This window comes from Arachis ipaensis, chromosome B10 (assembly GCF_000816755.2).
Source record: "Arachis ipaensis cultivar K30076 chromosome B10, Araip1.1, whole genome shotgun sequence".
NCBI classification, from domain to species: domain Eukaryota; kingdom Viridiplantae; phylum Streptophyta; class Magnoliopsida; order Fabales; family Fabaceae; genus Arachis; species Arachis ipaensis.
Genome location: NC_029794.2, coordinates 95,061,514 through 95,082,223, shown reverse-complemented (window position 1 = coordinate 95,082,223; position 20,710 = coordinate 95,061,514). Strand labels below are relative to the sequence as shown.

The window sequence follows — 20,710 nt, the reverse complement described above, 5'->3', positions numbered from 1 at the left end:
CTCTCCCTCTGTTGAAAACGGTATTATCTGGCGAAAATAAGAAATGTTAGAGATATAATATTTCATGTGTCTTCTCTTATTAGTTTAAGTTTTTGAGAGAAATTGTTTTATGTATCAAAGCTTCAATGACTTAAAAGGCCTAGAGTTTGATGCATGTTAACATATAACTATTCACATTTCACTTTTTATCAACTTAAACTTTTAAGAGGTGGTTTTGTTTATACAGAAACTATAGAGTCATGATTTTTTGTTGATATTGATTGCCACACTATTATTTTTGACAGTTGAATATGGTGATTCAAGAAGTGCTACGTTTGTATCCACCGGCAGCCTTTGTTTCAAGGGAGGCATATGAAGATATTCAAATTGGAAACCTTCATGTCCCTAAAGGAGTTTGTTTATGGACCCTGATTCCAACAATGAATAGAGATCCTGAAAATTGGGGACCAGATGCAAATGAATTTAAACCAGAAAGGTTCAGTGAGGGTCTCTCTAAAGCTTGCAAGTATCCACAAGCATATGTACCATTTGGATTGGGTCCTCGATTGTGTCTAGGCAAAAATTTTGCAATAGTTCAGTTAAAGGTTGTGTTGGCACTCATCATCTCCAAGTTTAGCTTCACTTTGTCTCCAAGTTATAAGCATTCTCCCAAATATAGGATGATTATAGAACCAGGATATGGTGTGCATATCCTTATTCGAAAGATCTAATCCATGTTGCCATGAGCATTTTGAATTTCATTCTTATATATATGTACTTGTTCTATGAGGTGTTGCTTCTAGGAGTTGTTAAGCTTATATAGTCATATGCTTTTTTAAGTTTTAACGAGTAATGATATATGAATCACTCCATTTCACACATCTATCATCTACGATGCACACTGTATAATAGTATAGAAAGAAAAAAAATTATGAACATGAGAATTCATAAAATATTGTTCAATGCAACACTTTTTCTCTCTTTCGTCACTTTATCCCAAATCCCAGTCTCCCTCAGTGGTCATCTTCTCGCTTATCTTCACCCACTAATCTTCCTCCTCTTTCCTAATGTGTATCTTTTTTACCTCTGAAACCTTTCAATTTGAACATCATCATCATGAATCATGCTGATATACTATCTTCTTGTCAGAAGCTTCATCCCGACACCCTCATAGCATAATAAAACATTCATGATCACATTGAAGGGCAATGCTTTCTTACAATCCCACAAATATTAATGTCTTTGTTTGTGTATGCTAATTGAAGTTATCAGGAGATAATAAGTAAAGAAGTTACTAAGATTGATCCAGGGGACTCTGCTGCAGCTGTTCGATTACGCTTGCAGAATCTCAGTGAATTGTACTCCTTAGACCACTTGTGGCAGCTATGAAGAGGCTTTGCAGTTAATTTTGTAACTAATCCAGAAATGAATTCGATGTATTTTTGTTTATGATTGACTTTTTTCACTGTTTGTTCAAATTTGAACTAATTTTAATTCATTTGTGTGTTAATTGAATTTACTTTATGCTGCAGCGGCTGATAAGTATTGACCAAATTTTGTAGTACATGTAGTTAATTGATTCTTATTTTCATCTCCCTTTTTGAGTGATGTTCTTTATTTTCCTAGAAAAATCAATAAGTTTGAATAATTTTCGTAGAACTTTCCAACTTCTTCAAGTGTTTTCATTCTAACCTTTGAGATAAATTGTTCATCGACAACAACATATTGTGCAATAACAAATGAAGCGAAAATTGTGCATTCTATAAATTCAAAAACTCTTGTATTCTATCCAAAATCAAATTCATAAGCAACACTGGTTTTAGCAAAAAAAATAAAATTATTCATTATCATTTTATTCAATTGCATTCCATTCCACTCAATTCAAAATTGTTGAAAAATGAACCAAAATGTTATCATAACAAGACCATTGTGTAATAACAAATGGACTGAAAATTATGCATTATATAAATTCAAAAACGATACCATTATATAATACCAAATGATCCGAAAATTGTTGATGAATAAACCAAAATATTATCAAAACGACAGCATAATAACAAATGAACAGAAAATTGTTGAAGAATGAAACTAAATAAAATTAAGACCGATCTAAACATTGTCCACTTGATTCGATTCGGAAGAATAATCCAAATTGCTCTTATTCAACGGATTTGAACTTGAATTATTCATTGTTTTGATACAGAAGAATAATATGCTATTCGATTTAGAAAATAATACAGTGTTAGATTTCAAAAATACAAATGCAGATCAAAATTAGAGGAAAACACAATAAAATTAAAAAAAAATGAAAATCTAAAGAAAAAGAGATAATAATAAAAAAACATAGAAAAATCAGAAAAAAAAAAGAAACTTCACATTAAAAAAATGAAAAAATGATATTTTTATTAAAAGTCTGTTATAAATAAGTAATGCCGCATGTGAAAGCAGTTCACTTAAATGCGGAGCATTATTTAAAAGGGGAGTGCTAGGGGAACAATGAAAATTTTGAACAATATGAACAACCACCAATCAAATGAAAATACACTACACCTTAATTTAATGCTTCTAATTAAATTTACTCTTTTAACCCTATTAATTCACATTGTTTACACATTGTTCAAAAATCTTATTGGTTATGTATACTTTTCCTATTTAAAAAAAGACTAGAAAAATGCTCAATACACTTAATCATTAAAATTCATTAAGAATTAAACGTTTCATACTAATTTAGATTATTGCTCTATAAATAATTACAATTATGTTTGGTTTAGCATTAGAAAGAAAAAAGTACTAAAAAATTATTTGATATAAAAATATATTTTACTAATTTTTATATGTTAATTTTAATTTTAATAAATAAATATTAATTTTATTATAAAATTAATTAATAAAATCTATTTAAATATTTAAATTAAAATAATAAAATAATATAAAAAATTTATTTACTCTGCCTATCCAAAAGCTCAATAGTCAGAAACAATGGGAGTGGCAGCAAACGCACCGTTAACAATGATGATAGAGTGTTCCACCTCCAGAAATTCCACCATGGAACTCAAATGGCTCAGAACTACAACAACAATAAAATCAACCACCAACAAGAACCTTCTCTTTAGACCACCCATCTTCCCAATTTACATCTCTACTGATCCCCACCACGTCGATTCTCTCTCACAGCGCCGTCGTTGTCTCCGTCTTCTGCAAGTCTCACCACGTTCTTGCCGCTGCTGATAGTGGTGACGATGGAAGTTTTGGGATGGACGATTTGGTTGAGTGTGTGACGCCGGTGACTCCTTCCGACGGTGAATTGGTGGGGTTTGGGCGTGCCGTTTCTGACTGCGGCCTCACTGCTTCAATTTATGATGTCATGGTAGCACCTGCAAAAATAAATAAAAAAGATGAGCTTTACCTGTTTGATAAAATGCCCATGCGCTGAGTTCGATGGCAATAAACACATAAAAGAGTTGTAACATTGGGTTTTTGATTATTTGTTTTTTGGGTACTGGGTTAATTTGGTTAACATGTATATGAATAAACGTGGTTCAATGTCTCGCAGGTTATTCCATCCCTGAGGAGAATGGGAATTGGAAGGGTGATACTTAAAAGAATTGTGAGGTATGCAAGGCCAACAGGCCATTGTTCTTCTCATGATTTAGCATTTACTTTGCTGGTTCCTTACCTTGTTTTGTTACGGGCTTTCAACATGTAATCTCAATCCTGAAGCTTTTGCCATGTTGGAAATGTTGGTATAAAATTTCACTTCAATTCATGGTTGTCTTTTAGCATTTATGTTTTGATCACATTCACATGTCTTGGAGGTTGTGCACTTATATATGGATTGCGTGCTGCGAAAAGATGAAAATAAGATACTTCTCTTTTCCCTTTTTTTGGCCTAAACCTTGGGGAAAAAAGAAAACATATGAAGTTGGTTGTTAAAGACTTAAAAAGTAAGACGGTAATAATTTCACTTACTTTTTGGTTTACAGATCAATATTATACGTTAGTTAATATTGCATATTTTTGCAGAATGCTTATAAATAGAGGTGTTTATGACATAGCAGCCCTTTGCACCGAGAACGAGAGGTTTCAACTTTCCTCAACTCCTCCTAGAGTGCACAATCTTATTCCTTTGTGAATAGCAAGTTATGTCCTCAATTTTTTACGCAGGTTGTTTTTTAAGGCATGTGGATTTGGGGGTGACATTTTAGGCTCTACAACCATGATGTACACCAGAACTGCTTCATCTACTGCCGAGGAAGAACTAACCTTTACACGTGCGGGTAGAAAGCTATTGTTGATTCCCCCTCTTAAGTCTTAAGGGACCATACGAGTCTTCAAGAACAACATGAACAGTGAGTGGAATCAGGACACACACTGCTCTACAAGAGGTTTGATAAATAGGTGTCTCCATTGAAAATTTGTAAATGCTAAATATACAAAAATTGTTGCAGTTTCGTTGTAAATGTAGAAACATGATAAATGGATGAATACTCTCTTTTGTAGAACATCTGCATATAAACACTCTTAACTTTCCAAAGTTCTTTATTTTTAATTTTTTATTTTTTTTATAGCAAATGGAAAATAGGCGGTTAGCGTAAAATTGGGAGTAACCAAAATTGGGAGTAACCGTGCCAATTGTGACTTAGTTTAATTGCTAATCCTTATTTTTCAAATTTTAATATCTGAAATTAAAAATAATCTGATTTATGATTTTAATTTTATTTTTTTTCTTTTTTCCATTGTTCACATGGTTTATTAAAAACCTTTCTCTCCTCTCTTACATTAACCTACCTAACTCCAACAATCACACAGACCCCTCTCTCTCTCAACCCTCTCCGCCTTGCGTCATGGCTTCCACCGCTGAAGCCGCCAGAAAGTTCCTCAAAATCTACGAAACCTCCTTCTCCGACCCCCCAACACACAAACCGTACGGATCCTATTGGAAGTTCATGAAGAAGGTGTGCATGTTGGAGCTCCTGGGCGGCAAAATGCTCCACCAGCTCCTCCACGTGAGGCAGCAAGAGAGGAAGAGGTTCCTTAGCGATTTGGCGAAGAAAGGGTTGGCCGGTGAGGCCGTGGATATTGGGGCAGAACTCATGATGCTGACCAACAACGTGATATCGATGATGACGATGAGGCAGAAGAGTTGTTCTGAAAGGGGAGGAGAAGCGGAGGCGCTGAGAAAGGTGGGGGAGGACACGGTGGAGCTGAGCGGGAAGTTCAACGTGTCGGATTTCTTGTGGTTCATGAAGGGTGTTGATATTCCTCAGATCTTCTTGATGATGAGTAGGGGGAATGCGCATTTCGTTCTCCTATAGTTTGGTGGATATTTAGGTGCCGTTTTGATGATTAAAGAGACCCTAAACTACACACTTGATCTTAGCTAAAATTGAATAATTACAGAAATATAAAAAAAAATATTCATTTAGTATGAAAAAAAATATCCTAATACTTAACAAAAGAAACATCTAATTATATTTTAGCAAAAATAATTAAATATCTATAAAATTTAAAAAATATATGAAATTCTTAAAGAAATAAAGACATTCACATTTGCAATACAAAAAAATTCGAAAAATATATAAAAGAACATCCATTTAGTATGAAAAAGATATTATATAGATACTATTTTACCATACCAACATAAAAGATGACATTATTAGATTAAGTATGCGCATAAAGTGTAGCCAATTTATTTTTATACACGCATGACTTAATTAAAGTCATTTTTAATTAATTTTTCAGTACTTATAAATAACTAATACAATAATACAAGTGTTACGATGGGTAACCGGAGATGGTGGGCTGGACTTGCTAGGTTAGCCCAATCGTCTGAGGAAGGGAGCCTTTAAGTGGGTCTGCACCTTGGGGGCCCCTGTCCGACTTGTGAGTATGAACAAATGGGGGGTGGTACCTGCAAAGACACTCCGATGCCTAAGTCAGCAAGGGTGTGAGCAGGTCTAGAGAGTATTGGGACTTAGTGATACCTGAGAAGAGTCAGTGTATTTATAGCGGTGAACCCATAACCACCGTTGGTGTAGTTCCGTTATTCATGGGGAATAACTGTCCCTTTATCTTAGAGAAGTTGAGATATGGCTCCAGGAAGTGGGTAGAGAGATTTTAGGGGCAGTTACTCATTTGAATGGGTATCTTATCTGCCAGCTAGTCTTCGTCCCGACTTCTTTAGAGCAAGTCGTGATAAGAACCGACTTCGTGGGGTGAGGGTCAGTATAGAGCGAGGCTTAATCCTTTGGATTAGGCCTTTCGTTTGGACCTGGGCCTTATCATTGGGCTAGGGTATGAATAGTGCCCCTACTCGAGCCCAATTTCTTTTAAAATTTGGGTTCGAGTATTCTACTCGGGGTCGTAGCCGACTTGTTGGAGGACCGACGTGATGGCCTAAAATCGACGTGACTTTTCGTGACCTTTTGGTTCTGACAGTTACGTCTACTCAAACGTCGCGTCCGTTAGGGATGTGCGTAGGTATTGATGGTCTTGGTAACGGTGCGTCTTTATTAATGACTGCCCCGTTTTTACTATTGTGCCCCTAACGTACTTATAAATACCTTTCCTCTCTTTCCTTGTTTCGTTTCTGTGATTTTTCAAATTTCCTTTTCATCTGTTCGTGCTGCACTCTTGTGTTTGAAGGCTTTTACTTCCTCCAACCCTCATTTTCAGATAAAGGTTAGTTTTAGTTTTTTCTCCTTCTGTAACATGCTTTTCTATTTGCATGCCTTTATTTTGTAGATAGGTTGGTTTGTAGACTTCCGTTTAGTTCCGTATTCCCTCCCTTTAGAGACCGTGTTTTTTTTATTTTCCTTTTCCTTTTTCTTTGTAGGTTTTCGTCACCTTTTTAAGAAAAGAAAGAAAATGGCTTCCGTAGATGTTCTTTCTCAGTGGGTTGATGTCACGGTCCTAGGGGAGGAACCTTCGGTCGATACTGAGTTTATCACCCATCTTCGTACTCGCCACAGAATTTGTACTTCTGAGGAGGACGAGCCGAAGTATGAGTTGGTAGTCCCGGGTCCAGAAGACCGGGTTTGCTTCGGGAGGGCCAGTGAAGCGGTCCCTCATTTTTTCTTTATGTATGAGTGTATGATCACCCGTTTGGGTGTTTTTCTTCCTTTTTCCAATTTTGAGATGTCTGTTTTGCGTCACTGCCGAGTTGCTCCCACTCAGCTTCACTCCAACTCTTGGGGTTTTTTGAAAATTTACCAATTCATCAGCCAGGCCTTGGAGTTTCCGACTTCTCTGAGGGTTTTCTTCTATCTCTTCCATATGACCAAGCCCTTCAGTGGGTTGAATAATAAGCAACAGTGGGTGTCTTTCCGAGCCATTCAAGGTCAGAGAGTTTTCACCCTTTTTGATGAGTCCTTTCATGATTTCAAAAACTATTTTTTCAAAGTTCAAGCAGTAGAGGGTCACCACCCCTTTTTCTTGGATGAGAGTGCTTCTCCTCGCTTTCCTCTATACTGGTTGGAGGCCTCCCCCTGTGAGAAATATGGTCTGGATGACCTAGATGAAGTGGAGGCGGCCGTTGTGAGGTTCCTCCGAGAAGTGTGGGGGAGGGCCCCATATCTGGACACTAAGAAATTCTTCCAGGGGTCTCCGACTTTTATCCAGGCGCAACTAGGTAGCTTTTGTTTTTCTAATTTTACTTCCGACTTGTGATTTCTTGTACCGACTTGTTTGATTTTTTGTTACTTTCTTGTTTTTGCAGAGATGGCGAAGAAGAATGCTCAGCAATCTTACCAGAGAGTCCAGGAGGCCAAAGCAAGGTCTCGGGCCAGGACTGGTGGCTCCAAGGCGGTTATCTCTCCTCCTCCTCCTCCTCCTCGGAACGTTGGGACTCCTTCCCAGCCCATTGTGATTTCTTCTTCAGCTTTCTCTCAGCCACCCCCTCCGCCCGACCTTCTCCTGAGCCCGAGAGGAGGAAGCGCAAGACTTTAGAGTCTGTCTCTTCTTTTGAGAGTGAGGTTAAGGCGGATGCCCTTGCATTCGTCTGAAAGTACATCTACCCTCATGCTCATATGAGAATGGATGATGTATCTGTTCGGAATCACCTTACCTCTTTGGTTGAGGAGAGTCTCAGGGCGGCGGGTGTTTGTGGTAAACTCTTAGATATTTTTGAGAAGGCTCCTCTCAGCTCTTTGGATTCAACCTCGAAGGTTGAGGAGCTGGAAGGAAGGCTTCTTGTATATCAAGAGCATGAGAGGGGGTTGAAGGAGGAGGTCGCCAAGCTGAGGGAGGAGAGAGATGGCCTTCGGGAGAGGGAGAGGAAGTTGCAAGCCCAATGCAACATGGAGGTGGGCTTGAGGAAAACGGCGCAGGACAGCTACCAAAGTTTATTTGAAGATCTTGTGTCTGTAAATAATGATTTGCTGAATTCTCGGAAGGCATATACCGAGTTAGAAGACTCTATTGCCGAGGCTGCCGAGGAGGCTTGGAGGATCTTTAAGGAGCAAGTTGGAGTTATTGCTCCTGACTTGGATCTTTCTCCTTTGGATCCTGACAAAGTTGTCCTTGACGGTGCCATAGTTGATCCCCCTGCTCCCATGATCGTTTCCGAGTCAGAATTGAAGACTCGGGGGGCAGAGGATCATTGAGTCCCCTCCTCACTCAAAGGACGCTCCGAGTTCTTCAGCAGTTCCTCCGACTTCCTCTTCGTCTCCAATGGATGCCTCTCTCCCTGGTCCTGGTGGCGCTCTCCCTGACTCTGGTGGTGGTGATCCGTCTACTCCTCTTTCGAAAAAGTAATTTGTTGGCTATTTGGGGGCCCGGCCTGTGGGTCCCCCCTTTTTTAAACTTTTATTTGTGTTTGGTGCTGTTTGAACAATTTGCTTCTGGCCTTATAAGGCCGTAAACAAAATATTTAAAATACCCTTTTTTAATAAGGGTTTAAGTTAAAAATAAATATCCTTTTTTGGATAAGGGTTTAAGTTACCTTATGCGTGCATGCTTTTTGATAGTGATTTTTCAAACCCCCTTGATCTTTTTCTGAAAAATCTTTTCCTTAGCTTGTCTGTTTTTCTGAACCTTTTTGTTTTAAGGATTTTTAGGACAGCTTTCTGACCTTTTCCTGGGTTTTTTCGATCTCTTTTGTTTATTCCTCGTACTCAATTTTGTTTTATTGAGTTTTTATGACTTAGGCTACTTTTGTGAGTCATTTTTATTTTACTCGGTTTCCTATCTCGACTTATGAGTCGGAATGTTTCCGAGTTTATCATGATCAACCTCTGTAACCTCTTTACACCGACTTGTACCTCGTCGTTTTATCTTGACGACCATCTAGGTCGGTTCATGGGATTTTCACGTTTTGTCAAGCTTAAGTCGGTGCGTTTCGTCAAAAGAAAGAGAAAACAAAAAAGGAATTTATAAGAGATATTTGTAAGATGAAAAAGATCTTTATTAACTGGGGAGGTACCTTATTGCTACTAAGGGTTTTTGACAATCTATTTCCCTTAGCCTCTACTATGATGCCTCGTTAAAAACCCTTCTCCAGAAAAAACCCTTTAATTTTTGGGAAAAAAATCATGAAGTTGGGAAAAGAGTACATCAGGGAGTAGAGTTCGCTTTTAACTGTAGTACCTTTTCATATTACAAGCATGCCACGACCTCGGTAACTCGGTTCCGTTCAGGTCGGTTACTTTATAATAACCTTTTCCTAAGATCTCATTGACTTTGTATGGTCCCTTCCAATTTGCAGCGAGTTTTCCTTCCCCTGATTTATTGACTCCAATGTCGTTTCTGATCAAGACCAAGTCGTTCGGGGTGAATGCTCTTCGAATGACTTTTTTGTTGTACCTTGTAGTCATCCTTTGCTTCAACGCTGCCTCTCTTATCTGGGCTTCCTCTCGGACTTCGGGGAGCAAGTCGAGCTCCTCTTTGTGCCCCTGTACGTTTTCGATCTGGTCATGAAAAATTACTCTTGGGCTTTGTTCGTTGACTTCTATTGGTATCATGGCTTCTACGCCATAGACTAGTCGGAAGGGCGTTTCTCCAGTGGCAGACTGGGGGGTTGTCCTGTAAGCCCATAGTACTTGTGGGAGCTCTTCGGCCCAAGCTCCTTTTGCATCTTGTAATCTTTTCTTCAGCCCTGCCAGTATGACTTTGTTGGCTGCCTCGGCTTGCCCATTGGCTTGCGGGTGCTCCACCGAGGTGAACTGGTATTTGATTTTCATACTGGCTACTAGGCTTCTAAAGGTGGAGTCGGTGAACTGGGTTCCATTATCTGTAGTAATGGAATGGGGTATCCCATATCTTGTGATGATATTTTTGTAGAGGAACCTCCGACTTCTTTGTGCGGTGATGGTGGCCAATGGTTCTGCTTCTATCCATTTTGTGAAGTAGTCTATTCCCACGATCAGGTATTTGACTTGTCCTGGCGCCTGGGGAAAAGGACCTAGCAAATCCATTCCCCATTTTGCAAAGGGCCATGGAGAAGTGATGCTGATGAGCTCCTCCGGGGGAGCCACATGGAAATTTGCATGCATCTGGCATGGTTGACACTTTTTCACAAATTCGGTCGCATCTTTCTGTAAGGTCGGCCAGTAGAATCCAGCTCGGATCACTTTCCTAGCCAATGACCTTGCTCCGAGATGATTTCCGCAGATCCCGCTATGGACTTCCTCTAACACCTCGGTGGTTTTTGAGGTCGGTACGCACTTTAACACTGGTGTTGATATCCCCCTCCTGTAGAGGATATTTTTCACCAAGGTGTAGTGTTGTGCTTCCCTCCGGATTTTCTTGGCTTCTTTTTCTTCTTTCGGGAGGATGTCGAATTTCATGTATTCGACCAAGAGGTTCATCCATCCGAGGCTTAGTCCGACTACCTCAAAGACTTCTTGCTTGTCTTTTTCTTTTACTACGGAGGGTTCCTGGAGAGTTTCCTGGATCAGGCTCCTGTTATTCCCTCCTGGCTTGGTACTTGCTAACTTGGATAGGGCGTCTGCTCTGCTATTTAGATCCCGAGTTATGTGTTTGACCTCAGTTTCTGCAAAGCGCCCAAGGTGTTCCAGAGTTTTTTCCAAGTACCTCTTCATATTTGGGTCCTTTGCCTGATACTCTCCACTTATCTGGGAGGTCACCACTTGCGAGTCGCTGTATATCATCACCTTTGTGGCACTGACTTCTTCCGCTAGCTTCAATCCAACAATCAAGGCTTCATACTCTGCCTGATTATTTGAATCTGGGAATTCAAATTTGAGGGAAACCTCTATCTGGGTTCCTCTTTCATCCACCAATATTATGCTTGCACCGCTTCCTGTTTTGTTTGAGGAGCCATCTACATAGAGTTCCCATGTAGTTGGTTTTTCCTCTTGGTCTCCCGCGTATTCTGCAATGAAGTCGGTGAGGCACTGGGCTTTAATCGCCGTCCGAGTTTCATACTTCAAGTTGAACTCGGAGAGCTCTATTGCCCATTGAACCATTCTCCCTGCAACATCCGTCTTTTGGAGGATTTGCTTCATGGGTTGGTTCGTGCGAACTCTTATTGTGTGAGCTTGAAAGTGAGGCCGTAGCCTTCGTAAGGCTACTACTAAGGAGTAGGCAAACTTCTCTAGTTTGTGGTACCTTAGCTCAGGGCCTTGTAGAACTTTACTGATGAAATATACTGGATGCTGACCTGCCTCGTCTTCTCTTATTAGGGCCGATGAGACGGCCTTGTCTGCTACAGATAGGTATAGGACGAGGTCTTCTCCAGCCATAGGTCGGGTCAGAATAGGAGGTTGGCTCAAGAATCTTTTGAACTCCTGGAACGCCTCCTCGCATTCAGGAGTCCATTCGAACTGACATCCCTTTCTCAATAAGGAGAACAGCGGAAGGGATTTTAATGCTGATCCTGCCAAAAATCTGGAGAGGGCTGCAAGACGGCCATTCAGTTGTTGGACCTCTCTTAAACAAGTCGGGCTTTTCATCTCTAGGATAGCTCTACACTTATCGGGATTTGCTTCGATCCCTCTTTGTGTCAGCATAAGTCCTAGAAATTTTCCTGCCTCTACCGCGAAGGCACACTTTGCGGGATTTAGTCTCATCCCGTGTAACCTTATGGTGTCAAAGACTCGTGAGATTCTGACAAGAGGTCGACTTCTTTTTCGGTTTTCACCAGCATGTCGTCGACGTATACTTCCATTAGGCCTCCAAGGTGGGAGTCGAACACCTTATTCATCAACCTCTGATACGTGGCCCCTGCATTTTTCAGTTCAAATGGCATGACCACGTAGCAGAAATTAGCTCTGGGTGTGATGAATGATATCTTCTCCTGGTCTGGCTCATACATCGGGATTTGGTTATACCCCGAGTAGGCGTCCATGAACGACAAGTATTGATACCCCGAGCTGGAGTCTACTAGGGTGTCAATACTTGGCAGTGGATAAGGGTCCTTGGGACAGGCCTTATTTAAGTCGGTATAGTCGACACACATTCTCCATTTGCCATTTTATTTTTTGACTAGCACTACATTGGCTATCCATGTTGGGTACTTGACTTCTCTGATGAAGCCGGCTTCAAGGAGCGCCTGTACTTGCTCTTCTACTACCAGGGCTCGTTCTGGGCCGAGCTTGCGTCTTCTTTGTTGTACAGGTCGGGACCCCGGGTAGACCGAAAGCTTGTGGGACATGAGCTCGGGGTCTATCCCAGGCATGTCGGAGGCCTTCCAGGCGAAGAGATCGGAGTTATCTCTTAGGAGCTTAGTCAACCCTTGTTTTAGGGTTTTCCCTAGGTTGGCTCCTATGTGAGTATTTTTCCCTTCCTCTTCGCCTACCTGTATCTCCTCGGTTTTTCCTCCCGGCTGTGGTCGTAGATCTTCTCTAGCCCTTGCACCTCCGAGCTCTATTGTGTGGACTTCTCGGCCTTTCTTTCTCAGGTTTAGACTTTCATTGTAGCATTTCCTTGCCAATTTCTGGTCTCCCCTTACCGTTGCTATCCCCGCTGAGGTCGGAAATTTCATACAAAGGTGGGGAGTGGATACTACCGCTCCGAGTCGATTAAGGGTAGCTCTACCGATTAGAGCATTATATGCTGACCCTACATCGATGACTATGAAGTCTATACTCAAAGTTTTTGATTTTTCCCCTTTTCCAAAAGTGGTGTAGAGGGGCAAAAATCCCAGTGGCTTTATTGGCGTGTCGCCTAATCCGTACAAGGTGTCGGGATAGGCTCTTAACTCTGTTTCATCCAACCCTAGTTTGTCGAAAGCGGGCCTGAAAAGAATGTCCGCTGAGCTTCCTTGGTCTACTAGGGTTCTATGGAGATGGGCATTTGCTAGGATCATAGTTATTACCACTGGATCATCGTGTCCAGGGATTATTCCTTGCCCATCTTCTTTTGTGAATGAAATGGTAGGGAGGTCGGATGACTCTCCTCCGACCTGGTAGACTCTCTTGAGATGTCTTTTGCGAGAGGATTTGGTGAGTCTCCCTCCCGCAAACCCTCCTGAGATCATATGGATATGTCTCTCCGGAGTCTGCGGTGGTGGGTCTCTTCTATCCATATCATCTCGCTTTCTCTTTCCATGACTGCCCGACCTTTCTATGAGATATCTGTCACGCCGACCTTCTCTAGCTAGCTTTTCTATTACATTTTTAAGGTCGTAGCAGTCGTTTGTGGAGTGACCATATATTTTATGGTACTCACAGTAGTCGCTGCGGCTCCCCCTTTTTTATTTTTAATGGGTCTGGGGGGTGGCAGCCTTTCAGTATTACAAATCTCTCTGTATACATCCACTATAGAGACCTTTAGAGGAGTATAAGAGTGATATTTCCTTGGTCTATCGAGACCGAGTTCTTCCTTCTTCTTGGTTTCCCTCTCCCTTTCTTTTGTTGAGGGAGGGTGCCCAGGTCGGCAACTTAGGTCTCTCAGCTTAGCATTTTCCTCCATGTTGATGTACTTTTCGGCTCTTTCCTGTACATCGCTTAGGGAGGTGGGGTGTCTTTTAGATATGGACTGTGAGAAGGGACCTTCTCTAAGCCCATTGACTAACCCCATTATGACTGCCTCTGTGGGCAGGTCTTAAATCTCTAAACATGCTTTGTTGAACCTTTCCATATAGGCTCGTAAGGATTCTCCGACCTCTTGCTTTATTCCCAGGAGGCTTGGCGCATGTTTCACTTTGTCTTTCTGGATAGAAAACCTCATCAAAAACTTCCTTGAGAGGTCTTCAAAACTGGTTACCGACCTTGGGGGGAGGCTGTCGAACCATTTCATCGCTGCTTTCGACAAGGTGGTCGGAAAAGCTTTGCAACGCGTTGCGTCGGAAGCATCAACCAGATACATCCGACTTTTAAAGTTGCTCAAGTGATGCTTTGGATCTGTGGTTCCATCATAGAGGTCCATATCGGGGCTTTTAAAGTTTCTTGGAACCTTTGCCCTCATTATGTCCTCGCTAAAAGGATCTTCCCCTCCCAGGGGCGATTCTTCTCTATCGTCACGGGAGTTCCGACCTTTGAGGGAGGATTCTAACTTTAAGAGTTTTTTCTCTAACTCTTTTCGTCGATCCATCTCCTCTCTTAGGTGCTTTTCTATCTCCCTTTGTCGTTCCCGTTCCTGTTCTAGTTGTTCCAAGCGACTTTGGTGGACATGAACTAATCCCATAAGTTCAGTTGCGTGGGACTGTCCGTCCTTCTCCGATTCACGGCCTTCAGAGGAATTCACCTTCGGGGTTTTGACTCCGGAGGTACCCTCTCTGTGTTGATCGTTGGTTTCCTGGCGGAGGGTTAAGTCCGCGTCGTTATTTCCGGTATCCAGATTCTCTTGTTCGGAATCTGTTTCTACGTGACCCTCCTTAGGGATTTGTCCGCCATCACTGGTTGATCTCTCGGGTCCCCGGCAACGGCGCCAATGTTACGATGGGTAACCGGAGATGGTGGGCTGGACTTGCTAGGTTAGCCCAATCGTCTGAGGAAGGGAGCCTTTAAGTGGGTCTGCACCTTGGGGGCCCCCGTCCGACTTGTGAGTATGAACAAATGGGGGGTGGTACCTGCAAAGACACTCCGATGCCTAAGTCAGCAAGGGTGTGAGCAGGTCTAGAGAGTATTGGGACTTAGTGATACCTGAGAAGAGTCAGTGTATTTATAGCGGTGAACCCATAACCACCGTTGGTGTAGTTCCGTTATTCATGGGGAATAACTGTCCCTTTATCTTAGGGAAGTTGAGATATGGCTCCAGGAAGTGGGTAGAGAGATTTTAGGGACAGTTACTCATTTGAATGGGTATCTTATCTGCCAGCTAATCTTTGTCCCGACTTCTTTAGAGCAAGTCGTGATAAGAACTGACTTCGTGGGGTGAGGGTCGGTATAGAGCGAGGCTTAATCCTTTGGATTGGGCCTTTCGTTTGGACCTGTGTCTTATCATTGGGCCAGGGTATGAACAACAAGTATATTTATTTTTATTGAATTAAATTAAAATATTAATTTAAATTATAATCATCTAAATTTTAAATAAAATATTTTTATAATTTTAAAATTTAAAATTATTTGAATTAAATTGAATGAGTACATTTTTTTACTAAGTCACTAATTTATGCATGGTGAATATCTCGAATACTGAATTTATATTCATGATTAATTGTGTATTTATATTATTACATTGTAATTTATGTATTTTCATAAATTTTATATTTATTTAATTTAAATAAAAAACCCAAAGAATTTGCATATTAAAATTGTTTGTTAAGCAATCAAAAATAAGTTTATCAAATTAAAGTTGGCGTAAGTGATATGATCTTTACATGCGTACTTTTTAATTGTTCCCAATGTGTATACGTAAACAGATTCCTCTATGCATGTGATGTGATGCACTTAACAGGAAATCAAGAGTCGGCAAAAGGGTACCCTCTAATGGAGCTTAGGAATAAGAATTTTCTCATCTCAAAGTAAAGCATGCACATTTTAAATACAGCTAAACGTGTCCATTTTCATCTCTCTTTTCTCAGTTTCTGAGCAACCCATATCTAAAGAAGTTTACAGGGGACAACATCCATTTCACATCTCATTATTTCTTCTCTGTGCACTCTATATGGGGATTACTTGGTTGGAGGTGTGCTTGATATCTGCTCATGGACTTCAGCATTCAACGTCACTGTGGAAGCGTCAATGGTTTGCTGTTGGGTGGATTGATTATAACAGCAAATATTGCACCAAGGTTGATGATTCTGAGAATGGGAGTCCTGTTTGGAGAACCATATTAACCATTCCTGTTGATGATTCGGTACCAAACTTCCGAGATTCGGCACTGAACGTGGAAGTTTACAGTATCGAGCCCATCTTCCTCATGGAAAAGCTTCATGGTTCAACAACGGTTGTTCTCAGAGAGTTTCTTGACAAGGAGGTAAAGGATTCTGAGGAGTCACAGCTAAGGCATGCGGAAGTTCGGAGCTACCAACTTCGTAAGAAGAATGCTAGCAAACCAAGAGGTTTCATTGATATTTCAATCCGTGTCCATGAGGTAAAAAAAGAACCAAAATCCCAGTCAGGTATGTGAATTATTTCACAACCCATAGACAAGAGTTTTTCATTTCAGCTTCACTATAGCTTCTTCTGCATTCATGATCTTTGGCTTCTCTTATTTCAGAAAGATCTTAATTCATCAATATACTCGTGCAAAACATTAAGTTTTCCATTTTGTAGGTGGCAAAGGAGGAATGGTGCCCTTAAATGGTGGCAATAATACACACTTCTCAAAGGGAGGATTAGGCCAAGCCTATCCGCAAAAACACCCCCAATATTCATACCATCAGGAAGAAAATCATGAAGAGAGAACCGTACCTGATTTCCATTCAATGCCATTCCCTGCTATAAACCATGCTGACCCATATGACGGTGAACCGAGCTACGATGCTGTAGCTGGACCAAGCAATGAACAGCTCGGAACTCAAACTCCTCCACCACCACCCCAACTCTCCAATGGTGGTTATATTCCCACTTTTCTCACAAGAAATGATTGTCTGCCCCCAAGGTACACTGACATGCCACCACCAAGGAAACCTCCCGGTGGACCAACAACACTTGCAATGGAGTTAGGTGCTGGGACGTTAGCAGCCGGTGCTCTAATATTTGGTGATGATTTTATGTCAGGATTTGAAGTTTCTCCAGGCTTAGGGGATGATTATCTTATTAAAGAGATCAATCCTCCTTTCTGAACAATCATTAAGGGGTTATTTCATGTAATTTTATTTGGTTGTACATAGCTAAACAAGCAGGCCAAATGGCCATTCCATCAGGATTGTAAATAAATTTTACATTATTGGGATCAACTCTGTTAAAAATAGTGCTGACTGTCATTCATAATAATGAAAGTTCATTTATTGAAGTTTCTCTTAGTAACGGGGGATGTTTTCTCTCAGAAAGAAGTTGCTAAACTGCCACTGTTTAGAATTCATTTCAAAATCAAATAGATAATTTGGCTAATGCTTGTTATTTGTTAATGGTAAGTCTTGTCAAATCCGAGGAGTCACTTATATTTGGCTCACCGGTCATATGGTATAAACGAAGATCATTCAGAAAGACAAACACAATGAAGATTTATTCAAGTACTATCGCAGGCTAGAACCTATGGATCAAGATCCTCTAAAGTGAGAAAGTTAGTAAAATGATAAAGTAAAGAGTTTATCACTCTTAAATTAAGATAGTGGGCCACACATTTCAGGGAAGTTACAAAATCAACAGTGATTAACCCCTCACTTTATCACTTTACCATCTTCTTCACTTTAGAAGATCCAAATTCAGAACGTATAATGGAATATGAACTCATTACTTGTTGCTTTTTGGAAATTTTCCACTTCCAAGCCTTTACTAGCCGCTAGAATGAGGTGACCATGCTTGAGAACTTAAATAAGAGCATGCATCATTGCTCCTTCGATAAATCTTCATTCGTCTGTTTAATTGCCTTTGGTGTTTGCTCAATATGGATCTTGTGTGAAAGTAAAGTAGGAAGCCAAGTAGTTGAATTTTCAAGTTATAGTTTGTAGATACTGCTCATTTGAATCAGTCACTAATCGCTTTAGAAAATTTTCAACAATTGAAATAAACTCCTCCACCTTTTCTTCGTGGGGCAAATGACCGCACTGCTTAATTATGGCGAACGATGCTCCTGGTATAACGCGCGAAAGTCTCTCAGCATTCCATGAAGGAACTAGCCGGTCCGTATCTCCGGTGACAATCAGTACTGCTCATCCAAACAGTTCATTCATCAGTTATATTCTCAATATCCAACTCATGGTTTTGTCAACTATGTAGCAGGGTAGGCATATGATTCAAACTAGAAATAAAATATGTACCAATTCATTTGCCTGGTTTACAGAAAATCTCTATCAACATTGATTGGCACATAACAGCTATATTCTATCAAAGTCAACTACTTCATGATCCAGATATTACCTTTGAGGACTAAACTAGGCAAATGAAAGTGGAAATAATACAATAGGACTAGTGACCTAACCTGGACATGAGATGTCATTAAGTCTTTGAGAAAGCGATGGTTTTGTCTTGGATTCCTCATCCAGAAGCATTGCTGCAGTGAATTCAACCAGTGCCTTATCCCAATACTTAATCCTCAATGGCTGCATTCATCGCCAGCAACCAAATGAGCACGACTATTGAGGTTAGGGGGAAAAGAAAAGACAACAATGGCAGATTAAGAAATACGAAAATCCCCAGTGAGATTACCTTCGTATAACCACTAAGGACATCATCGGAGACCTGCTTTGGATCATACCATGCATTTCGAACAGCAGAAGTACCAAACTTATTAATTGCCATTCTTACCTGAGATTCATGAAATGAAAAGGAAAAGGCCATTTGATAGGCAATTAGACCAGTGACAATGATAAATTACTGTTAGAGTCTGTTTCAAAGGATTGCAACGGCAAGGGTCGCATGGCACAAATGTAACAAAGATGGCATTGAATTAGCCATAAACAAGTTTATTACCAGCATTATAGCTACAGAAGAACGCAGGATAGCTGATACAAATTTCCTATACAGAGAGTTAAGCATATTTATCATTCCTCTCATCATCTTTGCTATTGCATTTGCAATGAACTTGGCAAAGTTGAACAACATGTTGTAAAACTCAAGAATTGGATTTTGACTGACAGCATTGCTCTCTTCTTTCATTTGGTTATCTTGTCTTGATGGATTTTCTTTAACAATCTTGGGCTTAGTAAGTGGTGCAAAAATTGCCGGAGCAACAAGGATCAGAGCAGCAACACGTTCGGGGGCTTCAAAATATGTATTAACTGCCACAAGTGAACCAGCAGAGTGCCTGACAATAAATATATGTGAATTTTATTTGGCTAGAATGCATGAATATTATTCGATGTTAAAGAAATGGAAGAAATCAACCTGATATATCAGAAAACAAAGCAACTTGACAAAATAAAAGAATATTCACATACCCTACTAAAATTGCCTTCTCAGCGTTCAACATATCAAGAAAGTACAACGTAACAAGCACTGAGAATGCCATTGAGTATGGATTTAGAGGTTTTGCATCTCCTTTTCCTGAAGAAAGATGTTTTGATAAATCCACCCTTGATGTCAATCCAAATGCTGGCCTATCAAAAGCAAGAACTTTTGAACCAGTAACCTCTGCCAAAGGCTTCATGACTTGTTTCCAAGAGAAAACCGAGGCTCCGAAACCGTGCAACAGAATCATGGGGAAACCAGGCTTCTTGATTTGATGAGAAACACCATGATTCTGGAATGCACTCTGAGATTGAGATTCAGCAGCATCCTGTATCTTGTGGTGAATTTCAACTCCTTGGAACTGACAAAAACAACTATCATTATCAGCTAAGAGCTTTGGGTCCATTAGTTCGTCCTGATCTAGACCAGCTATACCCTCCTTTTTCTTCTTCACTCCCACATCCAAAAACTGCTCTGAAGACATGTGATTCACTTCAACACAAACTCAATCACAAATAATAATTTGTCCACAACAAAATAATCCTGATAACTAAGTCTTCCCTTAATGCTGGGAACCAAACCAATGCTTAAGTAAAGAAGGGGAAGGAATTTGAAAATTGACCATTGAAAATTCTACTCAAATAATAGGAAAGGAGAAAATAAACACGCAATATGCAAAATAGGACATAGAAGTTCGATGAAGGGAAATTAAAAGATGATGGCGAGAAAATAACGGAATATTCAGCACCTGAACCGCCAAAGGAAGGAGATGAAGAAGCAGAAGAAGCAACAACGAAGGTACAGTCACGATGATGATGATGATGATGATGATGATGATGAGTTGCATAATTTGGAGCGAAAGCGGCCAATTTTAGAGGAGAAGCACCATGGTTTTTATGTATACGCAAAAAATATGAATGTGTAGAGTTAAGAGTAGGAATTGAAGGGGCAAGAAACCCCAATTGCCCACAAAAGACTCCAACTTTCATCATCGTTTACTCATTCAGTGTTTCTCCCTCTGATGGGTTTCGGGCCCTTCAACTTCTTGTTCCTCTCTGCTTCTCTTTGAATTATCAGTACTTACTACAAAGACCTTAAGCTTGGTGTGCTTTAATGTCTTTGCATAAACGGATAATGTAACCCCCAACTGTCTTTTCTTTATTGGTTTAATTACTTTGTTAGTAAAATAATTTTATCAAATTTTTAATTAAATCTTTATTAATTGCTGTTTTCAGAAAAATATAGTACTTCTAAATGATTTGCTTCTAAAATATTTTATAATTTATATCATAAAAAATAGTTAATAAAGATAAAATTAAATTTTTTTATTTAAT

The 20,710-nt window shown here is 40.2% G+C and overlaps 4 protein-coding genes and 1 pseudogene across 7 annotated transcripts in view; 4 read left to right on the top strand and 1 right to left on the bottom strand.

Moving 5' to 3' along the window:
• Positions 1-858, top strand: part of LOC107620814 (cytochrome P450 714A1) — a gene marked incomplete in the record, with an annotated part of 2,157 nt that extends 1,299 nt beyond the window's left edge. Inside the window, 2 exon segments of the mRNA XM_021113249.1 lie at positions 1-20; positions 285-858. Coding sequence (XP_020968908.1) covers positions 1-20; positions 285-710 — 446 coding nt within the window.
• LOC107620813 (serotonin N-acetyltransferase 1, chloroplastic) lies at positions 2,930-4,513 on the top strand. Its single transcript, XM_021113831.1, has 4 exons — positions 2,930-3,346; positions 3,533-3,591; positions 4,003-4,059; positions 4,144-4,513. The coding sequence occupies exons 1-4, from the start codon at positions 3,233-3,235 to the stop codon at positions 4,292-4,294; spliced, it is 381 nt and encodes a 126-aa protein (XP_020969490.1). The 5' UTR covers positions 2,930-3,232; the 3' UTR covers positions 4,295-4,513.
• LOC107620812 (3,9-dihydroxypterocarpan 6A-monooxygenase-like) lies at positions 4,824-5,294 on the top strand. The gene has a single exon (XM_016322927.1). It carries the CDS (start codon positions 4,824-4,826, stop codon positions 5,292-5,294), a length of 471 nt encoding a protein of 156 aa, XP_016178413.1.
• On the top strand, positions 15,659-17,280 carry LOC107623487 (annotated as a pseudogene).
• LOC107623486 (epoxide hydrolase A) lies at positions 17,471-20,478 on the bottom strand. 4 transcript variants are annotated; one of them, XM_021112956.1, is made up of 6 exons: positions 20,125-20,478; positions 19,367-19,868; positions 18,900-19,233; positions 18,636-18,734; positions 18,409-18,529; positions 17,471-18,135 (listed from the first exon to the last, which is right to left on the bottom strand). In XM_021112956.1, the coding sequence occupies exons 1-6, from the start codon at positions 20,366-20,368 to the stop codon at positions 17,921-17,923; spliced, it is 1,515 nt and encodes a 504-aa protein (XP_020968615.1). In that variant the 5' UTR covers positions 20,369-20,478; the 3' UTR covers positions 17,471-17,920. The 4 variants fall into 4 exon arrangements, with proteins under 4 accessions (XP_020968615.1, XP_016181253.1, XP_016181254.1 ...); XM_016325767.2 differs by having other exon boundaries at positions 19,367-19,845; positions 20,125-20,475; XM_016325768.2 differs by having other exon boundaries at positions 19,367-19,737; positions 20,125-20,474.